The sequence below is a fragment of the Dipodomys spectabilis genome, unplaced genomic scaffold (assembly GCF_019054845.1).
Source record: "Dipodomys spectabilis isolate Male_0828 unplaced genomic scaffold, ASM1905484v1 ptg000024l, whole genome shotgun sequence".
Taxonomy (NCBI): Eukaryota; Metazoa; Chordata; class Mammalia; order Rodentia; family Heteromyidae; genus Dipodomys; species Dipodomys spectabilis.
The window spans coordinates 24,363,882-24,377,206 of NW_024870701.1; the positions used below are offsets into that span (position 1 = coordinate 24,363,882).

The following is a 13,325-nucleotide window of genomic DNA, read 5'->3' on the forward strand; positions in this document are numbered from 1 at the left end:
AGGCTAGCACTCTACCACTAAGCCACATTCCTAGCCCCATTATGTATTCGTATATTCCATGTGGGATCTCAAGCTTTCAGAATAATGCCTAGCAAAATATAGACACTTGGTAAGTACTGTTGAATGAACCAAATCAAAAATACAAATTCCAGCTGGGTGTTGGTGGCTCATGTCTGTAATCCTAGCTACTTAAAAGGTAGAGATCAAATGGATTATAGTTTGAGGACAGCCCGAGCAAAATGTTCATGAGACCCTGTCTCAACCAATAGCTGGGCACGGTGGCATATGCCTATTATCCTTGCTGTAGAGGAGACTGAATATGGTGGAACATAGTTCCAAGTCAACTTGATCAAAAACATTGGTGAAACTCTTCTACCTCAACAGGAAAACCTAGGCATGGTGGTGTATGTATGTCATCTCAGCTATGGTGAGAAGTGTAAGGATCAGGGTCCAGGAGTCATGGGGAAAAAAATGAAGGCCTATCTCAAAAATAAGAAGCAAAAAAGGCTTGAGCAAGCCTGAGACTCTAGAGTTCAAACCCTAATACTGCCAACAATAACAAATATAAATTCCAGACCTCAGCATAAGTGTACACACCTGTAAACCCAACACTGAAGAGGCTGAGAAGATTCAGAGTTCAAGGATAGCCTGGGCTACATAGCAAGATTCTGTTTAAGGGAAAGTGGGAGAAAATCAAGGAGAGAATAACACTATTTGAAAAAAAAGTGTACTTATTATGTTACTTATATAATTGTAGCCTATGTAAATATATGTATACATATAAATATATGTAACTTATATAATTGTAACCCAACCTCTCTGTACATCACATTTACAATAAAAAAAGAAAATTTAGAAATGAAAAATGGCTGGGGAGACAGTTCAGCAGAACAACACTTGCTGAGCATGTACAAGGCTTTGGGTTTGATCTCCAGTATAGCAATAATGACAGTAACAATTCTTATGAGCACTAACTATGTCATAAGGAGTTAAAGGCTGCTTTTGCTTTTAAATAAAAAAAGCCCTGACTCTCCACTTGGATCTGCAGATGTCCAATGGATAACTAAACATAGGATAAAACTTGTCATCTCTGACTTCATTTTATATATGTCTCCCTAGTCTTAAAACTTGAGGACAGATTCTTGGTCAGCTGGGCACTTCGGCATGTTAATCATTTCAGGAGATTCTGTCTGAAAACTGGTAACACAAGCTTGATTAGCCCCTTTTACCTATCCTGCTACACCACTCTGCAAAGACCTTGGGGCAGGAAACTTCTGTGCAGTTACAGAACTGGAAGGAGTCCTTCCTCTCATCCTGAGGAAGGGAAGCCTTTCTCTGGAGTCCCCAGACTTCTTCAGGGGAGCTTCTGAAGTGCCCTTCTCAAAAGCTTCTAGCACAGAGAGGTGCCATAGCACAGTGACACCCTGACTTACTGCTCCCCTTCCCTGCACCTCCCTGCAATTCATAGGCCCCTAGAATAGCACCTAAATACCTGCTGCCTCAAACACTCTCAGGAACACAGCCCAGCCAATGCTCAAGGTCAGAGTCCTGACTCAAATCGTTCACCAGATCCTATTCTCTGTGCCTCCAGTGCCCTTGTTACACCCTGAACCATAGTTGGAGCCTGGACAACCTGACTTGAATCCTGGCTCCATCTCCAACTTTGCAATGTGACCTGGGAAAGTCATTTAATCTTTCTGGGACTCAGCTGTAACATGGATATCAGAGCCTCAGCCCCTCTGATCTCAGGGCTGTCTGAGAGATCAAGAGAATCACATGTGTGAAAATACTTTATAGACTGCTCTACAAATCCAGAGGTCACCTTTGCTTAAAGTTGCCTCTAGGTCCTCATCTCTTTTCTCCAAGGAATCACTAATACTCTGGTAGAGGAATAAAAAGGGTTCCCACCTACCAGATGATTAGAATGACAGGACAGGTATCTCAGTGGAAGAGGGATCTTGACAAATGGAAGGCACAAAAACAGGATGACAACATCCAGAGGAAAATTCTAAAAGGGGGCTAAGGGGTTGGAGGTTACGGATCTCCAAAATAGAATCCGTTGTAAGTATGTAAGAAGAACCATCAAGTTCATCCTACCACCTGTTCCAGCCAGTACTTCATATCCAGCAGAAGAGGAAGGATAACTCAAACATCTATTCCTCCTTAAAAAACTGGTATTCCCAGGTAAAAGAACTAAGCATTATAGCAGCAAATGGGTGAGCAGCATCTTGCATAATTTCATACTTACAGCTCTGACCAGCTTTTAATTGCTTCTAGTTTAAATATGGACAGACAACCAAGGGTCACCTGGTCTACTTATGGGAGACAGACCAAGATAAACCATCAGATAAGAAGACCACAAGAAAAAAAGTGGGAAGAACAAAAGAGACTCAAAACTATTCTACTCAGTGTCCCCAGAGATACTCAGAACAATGACACATCATTGGAAATAAACATGGATTGCTTGGGAGCAAAGAAAAGCTTTGGGAGAAGACTAGATTCAAAGAGAAAGCAAGGACAAATCTACAGTGGGCTCTAAGTAAAGATACACCCAACCTTCAACACAGAGAGGAAATGCCCAGACATCTTTCAGGAAGCTCCCGTGTGGCTAAACAAGAAAGCCACCTCCAAATCTATGCAAGAGGGTAAGGAGACCCTGGAAATGCCTGACTGGTGAAGAAGCAAGGGAAACTACTACAAAGTGTACTACAGAGATGAAGAGGATGGAGGTAAGACAGCTAGAAGCTCCAAGGGGGAAAAAAGTTAAGAAAGGAGATGGAATCAGGTACCTCCCTGATTTTGATAACAATAATTGTCCTAATAACAGAAACCACTCTGCTGATCTTCAATTTTTAGAGTCAATCTCTACAGAAATCATTTGCTATGGTTACAAACAAAATATAAATTTGTTCGTAAACATGTAAATCTTGACATGTAGGTAAAAACTTACCAATGAGTGATATCATACTCTAGAAGGTGGAAGTCAGGGTAATTTTAATAGCTGTATCTTACATGTCACAGTATCTAGAGACACCATCCCTATTTAGTAGAAGAAGAAATATATTCCTTAGATAATCTATCCATAGAGGAACTAAAATTAGCAACACACATTATATTAGTCTGTAATCTGCTGCTCTATCAAAATAATCAAAGTCAGATACTTACCAAAAAAAAGGTTTATTAAGCTCAGTTTAGAAAGCTGAAAGTTCAAGATCAAGTGGTCCCATCGCAGTGGTATAGCCTCTGGTGAGGTACCTCAACCACATCAGAGCATGCAGAGAATCAGAAAGGAAAAATGGCCACATCGGAAGAAATCGCATGACAAGTTAAGAAAGCAGATTTAGGAGGTAGGCTCACTCTTTTAAAACAACCTGCCTTCACAGGAATCCACTCACTGCACAAACCCAGCTTAAATCTCTTCCAGCAGTGATGTCCCCAGTGACCTAACTGCCTTTTACTAAACTCCCACCCCCTTAAAAGTTTTCAGCTTAACATTGGGGCCAAGCCTCCAGTACGGCAAACCATTTCCAAACCACAGCACCCTTCAAATGGGAAAATGTAGGGTGGGAGGTGAGACTGTGGGAAAAATGGGGGAGACCTCACCTACCAAAGCAGGACACCTTGAACTCAGGAAAAGTGGTGAATTGAGACACAGTAGCAGGCATGTTTTATTGAGAGAGGTGGAGGCAATTACCAGAAGAAATGGTTGAGAATCAAAAGGAATCGAGCTGGTATGAGAGGGCGTGGAACAGAGGATTAGCTTTTTATTATTATAAGCTTTTGTGATCTACTTGTTTTTCATGTGCAAGACACAGTGATCACATGAGAAGACAATGACCTTCTCAGCCTCCTTCTTTGTTCCCTTTTCTTCCGTGGTTTCCGCTGTGTGTATGCAAGTCCCATCCGCTTTATCTGCCCACTCATTCATTGCACAGTTATGTCCTGAGCCCATGCATGGTGAGATGCAGAGATCTAAGCCCAGGCCCTCCCCTTAAGGAGCTCCAGACATGAGAGGACACAGACTTGTGAATGCTGTCCTGGACTTCAGGTTCAAGAACCACAAAGGGCCTCTAGGCTCAGAGTGGGCATCTGCCCAGCTGCTAGGCCTCTCAGCTTAGCTCTCTCTTGGTTTCATTGTTGAGCTAGGTTCTGGGTTCCTAGCCACAGAAAAGTGAGAGGAACACGGGAAGAGGCCAGCTGGGGAGTTCAGGTACAACCTCATCTGGTTATATGCACAGGCAGAAACTAAAGGTTTTATTAAAAAATACAAGCTCTAGAATGACCACAATCAAGTGTAAGTATTTAACAAGAATCAGCAACAGTCATTTTCATAGCAAATCACCATAGAATAATTCCATGTGTAGCTGACACTGTCAGAAAGAAAGGCACTTTCCATGTGGGAATTTTCTGGCTGACTGATTTTTACCATTGATTCGAGCAATGTTGGAACCCAATTATTCCCAGATGAATCACACGCCTCCCTGTTTCCTCAGACAGAACACTAGCTGACATTCTGTGTGCCTGAAGGGACATGAGTGCATCCATCTAGCCACCTCCATCCACAGATGGAGATTTGACCTTCTCCTGATGACTCAAGGCCGGACATGTCACAAGTCCAGGTCATGGCGCTGAGCTGGAGCACAGCAAAGCCTGCAGGTTCCTAGATGATGTCAGGGCCACTCAGATCAGATGCCAGCCTCTGGAGTGCTCTGATTTCATCCTTTGAGGGCCTACAGATCACCAGCTTGAGGACTCAGGAAGGAGGCACTGGGCTGCTATTTCCCATTGTCCTCTAAACTGACCCATAATGACCCATGAGTACCTGTCCTCACCTCTCCTCTCACTCCAGACCTCCTGGATAAGGCTGAATAAGACATGCCTAGCCATAGTACATGACAGGACATGCTGCTTGTGCAGTTGTCCATGCTTTCTTATGGTGTTTGTGTGTAGGCTCCAACCAAGGGGCCTGAGTAATTTCTCATCTGCTTCCCAAACAGAAGCTGAGATGGGTACTGTCACAGGCTAAATTGTGTCTCCCCAAAATTCATATGTTTCCTCCAGTATTTCATAGTGTGACTGTATTCCAAGAGTCTTTAGAGAGGTAATTAAGTAAAGTGAAGCCATGGGGGTGGATAATCTGATATGACTGATGTCCTTATAAGAGGAGGAGATTAAACAAAAGGCACAGACTTAAGAATAGCAATGTGGGGACACACTGGAAAGATGACCATCAACAAGCTGAGGAAGAAAACGGTATGTTTTTATTTTATTTTATTTTATTTTGGGTTTTTTTTTGGGGGGGGGGGTCCAGTCGTGGGGCCTGAACTCTGGGCCTGGGCGCTGTCCCTCAGCTCTTCAGCTCAAGGCTAGCGCTCTACCACTTGAGCCACAGCTCCACTTCCAGCTTTTTTTCTTTCTGCTTATGTGGTGCTGAGGAATCGAACCCAGGGCCTCAGGCATGCAAGGCAAGCGCTCTACCACTGAGCCACCTTCCCAGCCCGTTTTTATTTTTTTTTTTTTAAACTATTTTCCTTTTGAAAACTCGGGTATGTGCTGAAGTTCCAGTTGAACATGTAGGACCTAAAGTAATTGGATTCTGAGAAAAATAAGAGGCTTTCCATTTATGGGCTTTGAATGTGGCTCCAGACTGGGGTCAGGGTGGTCTTTGTCACTTAACTCCTCAGCAGTGTTTCAAAATATCAAACAGATCCCACTTCCATGCCCTCCCTGGGTTTCCTGTTCCTTGGAAAAAGACAAAATCCCAATGTGAGTCTGCATCAAGAGGCACTTTTTGTGGCACAACCCCTGTGCCTTCTGCTCAAGCTGCCCTTCAAGCTGCTCTGGTTCTTCAGAGCCCAGACACAGCAGGCTCCATCCTGGCTCGGGGCCTTAGAAAAACTGTGCAATCTGGGATCATCCTAACCTAGTTAATGTTCGTTGCTCTGCAGACCACAACTCCACTGTCCCTTCTCAGGGAACTTTGCCTAGCAATCCCCTTCATACCCAGCCTAGATCAAGTTGTCCCTCATCCATTGTCTCCTTAGGGCAATTAGTTACTCATATCTCTTTCATCTACTGGGCTTAGAGCTCCACGAAGGCTGGGATCACAGTAGTATGTGCTTGACTCAGGGATGAACTGACTGCCTAGGAGGTGGGCTGCCTCATATTTTCATCTCTAGGGAGTCCACAGACCACTGGCCAATACAGGAGCCATAGCCAATGTGGACACCTGGGCTCAATCTTGGGATTTTTCCAGCAGCTGTTAAGAAGTCCATGTGTTAATGGATTATTCCCCACAGTGATGTTATTGGGCAGCTTCAGAACCTTTAGGAGGCAGGGCCTCATGGGAGGATTACAAGTCATTGTGGAAGCCTAGTCTCTTGCTCTTTCTCACTTCACATCCTGGCCATGAAGTGAGCATTTGCTCCATCTCATGCTCCATAACATGATGTGCTGCCTTTCCATAGGCCCAAAAACAACGGACCATAGACTGAAACTTCCAAAACTGTGAACCAAAATAAACCTTTTCTCTTTATGAGTTGATTTTCTCAGGTGTTTATTAGAGAGACAGCTGACTAACAAGACTCTGGGCATGACAGTCCTGCAACAATTGTTGTGGCAGCTGATTTCAGAAGGGAAATAAAGAAGTAGCAGGAAAGAGAGCCAGGCATTTATGTTGACTAAGCACATACCATGCATGCCTCTGTATATGCAAACTGTTGGGCCACCCACTTCACATATATTATTTCAGGCTAGTCAATAGTAGCCCCTTAAAGGTCTGCAGTATTGTGCCTATTTTTAGAGCCAAGAAAAGGCTCAGAGAAATTAGGTAATTTTCCTAACAATTCAGAGCTAATAAGGCATTGAAATCAGGTCTGCCTGATTCTCAAGGATCCATGCAGTCCATATGACCCATACCACCTGGCATCATATCCAGTGGCTACCAGAGAACTTGGTCTTGCCTGTGGGACTGGGCAGAAGTCCTTTGCGTCACATACAGAGGCCATGAGTTATATGAGCTCCTAGCATTGCTACTTCTGAATAAACTCTTATTCTTCCACATTCATACCTGTGCTCTCAAACTAATACAGACACCCCCCTCCAAAGGGGGTCTGCTGAATTCATGCCAGTTCCATGCAGGAGGGAAAACTGAGGTGGGGACAGACATGTTAAAATGTTCAACTTTTCCTCTTACTGGTGAGAGATAAGCCTAGTTGATATGCGATTGAAAGGGTCTGTCTCAGCGTAGTGTTTGGTTTTGGTTATTTTTTTTTTTGCCAGTCCTGGGTTTAAACTTAAGGCCTGGGCACTGTCCCTGAGCTATTTTGGTCAAGGTTAGCACTCTATCACTTGAGCCACAGCTCCACTTCTGGCTTTTTTGAGTAGTTACTAGAAATAAGAGTCTCATGGAGTTTCACCTGGGCTGGCTTAGAGCCATGATCCTCAGATCTCAGCCTCCTGAGTACGTAGAATTACAGATGTGAGCCACTAGCACCACCTAAGCCTAGTTCTTTTGATGTGTGTGAGAAATCTATGTAAAGAGTCTCCAAACATAGATGATGGTTTATGCACTCTGGACATGCTGGGTCTCCAGGAAGGAGAACCTAGTGCTATAACAATGAAACACTTCATCCTTTGGTGCCACTTGAATATCATATCATTTAAATATTTTAAAAATCAAAACTTTTAATGAAATTAAAATTTTAAAAGCTATAGTAAGAAGGCAGTGCTTATTCCTGTAGTGCAAAGTACTGAATTTCAGGTCAGACTCTCCCATGCCCTCTACAATTTCTACACAAGGACAGCCCAAAGATGATAATCAAGAAGACTGGTAACAGAATCCAGGATGTTAAGGCCGAAGTCATCAGAGGTGACTTTGAAAAGCTGGTCTTTTGCCATAAAACAGCTTCCAGGGCTTTCAGATGCCAGTGACCTGGAGAATGAGACCTAATTTTTGCTCCAAGACATACATCCACCCTGTGCCCGGCTCCCTTCTGCCCCTGGCCCACCCCACCTCCACCCAGCCCAGCCCTACTCACATTGACAGCACCTTCACCTCCAGGATCTCGTGCCTCAGCTCCAGACATCTTGTGGAGTTATATTCAAAAGGCCCCTCGTAAAATTCAAAGTACCTGAGAATCAACAGGAACAGAGGTTACATGGAGAAGCAGGTCAGGTTCTCCATGGTCTGCCAAGGGTCCTGTTGGAGGGAAAGGGTCTATCTCAGTCCACCAAGTGAAGTGAACTAGCCCTACCCCAGCAGAAAACCATGTGGAGGCTCCAGGTATGGGATGGGGGAGGTGGTAAGGGTGATCAGGAGGATCTACAAGAATAAGAGTGCACTTGCTCCAACAGTGAAAAGCAGACGTAGGTTTGGGTTCCAGGGTGTGGCTGTGAAGAGGACGAGTGCAGAGAGATGCTCCGGGCACTGTAATCAGACAGAGTCGGGGAGGGGGGCTAGAGGCAGCAGCCCTTGGAGGAGGCAGTGAGTCTAGAGGCCTCTAGGCTACTTGTCCTTCCTGTCCTTTTCTCCTTTCTCCCATCCTTGGGAAGATGCTCAGTCAAGCATTCACATTTCTTCTTTCCTTCCTTCCTTCCTTCCTCTTTTCCTACCTTTCTTTTTTTTAAGTACTGAGGTTTGAACACTTGGCCTTCTATCTGATTAAAAAACTATTGTACACATGAGTAATGCCTCTAGCCCTTTTTTTTTCATACTTTTACCCTGGGATCAGACCCCTATCTTCCTACCTATACTTCCTACATAGCGGGGATTAGAGGTCTGAGTCACCTTGTCTGGCTTGTTACCACCACCCCTCCCCCCCAGCCACACAAACCTCTTTCCTTTTAGTTAGAGTATATTGATTATAAAAAGGGGTTCAATTTTTGGGCTAGGAATGTGGCTTAGTGGTAGAGTGCTCACTTAGCATTCATGAAGCAAAAAGACACCAGTGGCTCAAGTGGTAGAGCCCAGCCTTGAGCAAAAAAACCAAGTAATTTCTCAAGGACTTGAGTTCAAGCCTTAGTACCAGCACAAAAAAAATACAATTTCATATCTGATACTTTCAAAGTTATATTTTAAAATTTCATTCTGAGTAATTTTACTTAATCTAATATTTAAGTAATACAATTATACATTAAAATAATTTTGGATAGTATTTTCAAATGTTAAAAACACTTATCCATCGAATTGACTCCTATTTACAAAATAAATTGGCTCTTTGGTGTCATCATGAAAGACTTTAGGCAGCATTCATAGAACTAAGAATTGATTTGCAAAGTATCAAACTTCTCTCACTTCTTTCTCTTATGTTGGAACTACTTTCTCTGTCCTTCTCACCTGGAAAACTCAGATCCAGTCCTTTGGTACTTAGCTCTAGTGCCCACACTTCTGGGAAGTCTTCTCTGATCCCAACTTCAGGGCTCCCTCTGTACTCTGTCATAGGACAAATAACACTATATTACAAGCCTTTTTATGCATCTATGGCTCTCCCATCTGTAAGTGTCTCAGACATAGTCTATGTCCTTGTTATTTCTCTACCTTCTGTACTACAAATGTAAGAAAGTGAAAGACTACATTTCCCAGACTATTTGCAGCTAGAACTCTGGGTGCAGTTTGGGTTCAACCACTCAAAAGCATTCACAGGAGTGAATTCCAAGCTGTTACATGAGATGGATGGCGAAGTGGAAGGCATGGTTTCACTGGTGCAGAATGCCACAGAGGTGGCATAACTCTTATAAACTGCACTAGTGGCAGTACTTGTGTGATTGTATCGGGGCAGCAGCTTTCATGATGGCCCCATTTGACAGTCATTTCTTCAGCCTTCCTAAAGATTCCGAGCTAGCTGTGCCCTTCATAAATCCCTTTCCCCTTCAACTAACTGACTTGGATTCTGTTATCCATGTTATCCAACTAAGAACCAGAGATCATCCTGGGGCCACCATACAAGTTCATGACCTTGGCTCTAGCTTACTTAGTTCTCACAGAGAAGTAAGTCACAAATAGCCTGGTTTGCAACCAGAGATGGTGTCACTAAGCCTCTGGAATCCACTGGGTTTGGTGAAGCCACAGACCTAGGCTGTTACTAAGAAAAGCTCCAGATGCAAACGTTAGAAAACTAAAGTCCTTAGGGAGCTGGGAAACTGGGAGACATCTCTCCTGCATGGCTACAAACCAGCTTTGTGTGACTTTGGATAAATCGCTTCTCCTTTCTCTATTTCTTTTTTCTCCTCCTTTAAACTCTTTGACCTAGGCAGCATCTTCCCTCTGTCCAGCAGCCCTTCCATTGCTCCCACAAAACCACCTGGCCTTCTCCCTTCATCCACCACTGGCCTTCCATTCTCATGAATCCCACCATTGTTCATATACCAACCAGGCAGGTGGTTCCAAATGGTCTCATGACATGTGTCTAATGACTCTTAGCTGGAGATAAGTTCAGAACTGGGTTCTCATCTCTCATTAGCCACTGCTATGTTTGTGCCCCTCAACCCTATGTTGAAATCCTAACACTCAGTGGGATGTTCATTGGGCCTTCAGGAGGTGATGGAGCACAACCCTCAAAAATGGAATTAGTATCCTGATTTTTTTGGGGGGGGGTCCGGTCATGGGGCCTGAACTCTGGGCCTGGGTACTGTCCCTCAGCTCTTCAGCTCAAGGCTAGCGCTCTACCACTTGAGCCACAGCGCCACTTCCGGCTTTTTTCTTTTTGTTTATGTGGTGCGCCACTTCCGGCTTTTTTCTTTTTGCTTATGTGGTGCTGGGGAATCGAACCCAGGGCCTCATGCATGCAAGGCAAGCGCTCTACCACTGAGCCACCTCCCCAGCCCCCATCCTGATTTTTTTTTAAAAAGATCTGGGAAAGACAAGACCCTTTGCCCCTCCAACTGTGTGAAAATACTGCAAGAAGGTGTTGTCTATGAACCAGAAAGTTGCCTTCACCTGAGTTGTGGACTGCCAGCATCCAGAACTGTGAGAAATTAATGTTATGTCTGAGTTACCTAGACTATGGTATTTGATTATAGCACTAACGCAATCATAGTGACAGAGTGAATACGCTGAGGAGCATTCCCAGGACAGCACTAGCACACAGGAAGGACAAGACAGGTTCACTCCTGCTGTCCCCTTTTTCCTATAACCTAAAGGGCAAGTATTGCCAATGGATGCCACTGGGATTCAGGTACTTGTTTCTAGTCCTCGCTGAATGATGGCAGAGCTGAGTCAGGGATGAATAACTCCAGAAATCTCTCCACCATCTGCTCCAGAGACTCACTTCTGCTGAGTTTAGTAAACCAGCCCCCCTCCCATCCACCATCCTGAAGATGGAGTCTATATGTAGTCCTGCATGGGTGTGAGGATGTCCTTGATCAACCTGTCCCTGCTGTAGACTCCAGATATCAAGCATATGTTCCTGAGGCTTTGGCCTACTACAGATTCCTAGCGGTTCCTAGAGGTAATTACAAGGAGCTTAAGAGCATACCTGTCATATGCAGCCCAACCAATACAGATCTGAGCCAAGATCCCCTCCTCCCTCTGATCTACTATCCCATGTCCTCATGACCTGAGGGCCAGGTACTAGGTAGCCAGGGACTGATCCTAATACCCTAAAACTAAAAAAATAGCAAAACAAGTCAATTATACTTACAAATCTTGCCTCATCATTCCTGCCCTTGAAGACTCTTCCCTCCCTCCCCAACATACACATATTTCCATTGCCTCCTGACTGGCTCTGGTACTTCCCATTTGGCCCTGTGTGGTGTGCCAACCCTCTTGTCTTCAAGGATCTATGAACAACACCTCCCTCCCACACACACTTTGCTCACATCTGTCAGTTCTGCATCTATGTCCCATCATCACCTGATTAACTCAAACCCCATATTCTCTGAAAACACACTCAGCCAGTTCATCAAAACTGCTCTATATGTGGGTTTGATGCCTCAGTTTACCCATCTGGAAAAGGGAGTTTTAATAACCTTTGCTCCTTCTCCATCTTGGGGAACTTCAAATGTCACACTGTCTCACCCCAAGATAATGCCTCTGATGGAATACCCAAGAGATCTGTGTGGTCCAAAACAGCCACACTGAAGACAGTCAGGAAAAGGATGCTCACATAGCTTTGTATAATGATAATAGAAGATGCTCACATGATAGTGTTAAATGCAAAATACAAGTTACAAAACTGCGATCCCCAGAAAGAATTTCACACACATAAGGCCAACCCTGAAGAAAGCAGAGAAGGAGGGCGAGGTGTTAATGGGGGTTTCTTGGAGTCTTGGAACAAGGAATGGTTTTTAAAGTGTTTTTTTCTGTGTTTTATAGGTTTTCTGTAGAGTTATGATTCTTTCATTATAGGCAATCACTGATAAATGTGCATCATGGATTCCCCTTCAAATGCCTTCAGCTTCTCCTTTATCTGCAAAGAGTCTGAGAGAACATCTCTTCTTTCAATTCTGGAAAGACTATCTCTCCCCAGCTCAAAGGGAGGGAGGGAACCTGGCACTACACTAGGCATCTACGGGTATAAAGTCCTGACCAGAAGGTGATATCAGGAGCTCAACTCCTCTCTGATACCATTTGACTTCCAGGAGCCAAATCTGATGCTGATGCCAGGCTGCATCTGTCCTGCCCTCATGGTCACTGATATGGAGGTCTGGAGGTGGGTTGGAGTAACTACAGTTGCCTGGTCAACAGCCTCATTAACTAAGGAGACAAATGCTAAAGGCTAGAGGGGTCACTGGTGGCCCTGGGTATAGTTGCCCACTTCCCATTCACATGGGAACTAGTTTTGTGAGTTGAGGAAGTCATTCTCAGCAAGCTTCAAGTTGGCCTATGAGGAGCCTGCTCTATGCCCCTGAGCAATTCCCACCATCCCTTTCCCAGAAGCCACCTGTAGGGGCTGCATCATGGCCCCATCCCATCTCCAGAATCTCTCAGGGGTCACTAGGTCTTCCTTGGGGACACAAGATTCTGGGCCCCAGATATTACTAGCTGGTAAGAGGTGAGGGCCTCTGTGTTCCACTCTCTACCCGCACCCCTACCTTAGCCCAGTGGCTGGTAGCATTCAGAGTTCCCTGGGCCATGCAAGAGCATATCTGGTAGGCTTAGCCACCTGTCTAGTAGGGTGCAGGGAGCAGGGAAGCCATGCCAGCTGAGCAGTCTGAACCCCTGGGCTCCTGTCAAGCCTGAGACAGAGTCTCAATGAACCTCAGAGTGATTGGTTTATTCCACATTGGTAAGAATACGATGAACTCCTATGACACCTTTGGGTACACTAGGAAAAAATACTTTTTTGCCAGTTAATCATGCCTTATACCAGGCATATGGCTGATGG

The 13,325-nt window shown here is 44.6% G+C and overlaps 1 protein-coding gene and 1 non-coding gene across 4 annotated transcripts in view; both read right to left on the reverse strand.

The window, feature by feature from the left end:
* St8sia5 (ST8 alpha-N-acetyl-neuraminide alpha-2,8-sialyltransferase 5) overlaps window positions 1-13,325 on the reverse strand; it is a 56,809-nt gene that overhangs the window by 14,331 nt on the left and 29,153 nt on the right. For 2 of the 3 annotated variants that reach the window (XM_042675253.1, XM_042675252.1), the window contains one exon: window positions 8,040-8,132. The exons of the other annotated variant lie outside the window; for it this stretch is intronic. In XM_042675253.1, the coding sequence (XP_042531187.1) occupies window positions 8,040-8,132 (93 nt within the window). The remainder of the gene's footprint in view (window positions 1-8,039; window positions 8,133-13,325) is intronic. 3 annotated transcript variants of the gene reach the window in all.
* Window positions 10,750-10,818, reverse strand: Trnaa-ugc. The gene has a single exon. It is a non-coding gene; the product is annotated as a tRNA-Ala (tRNA).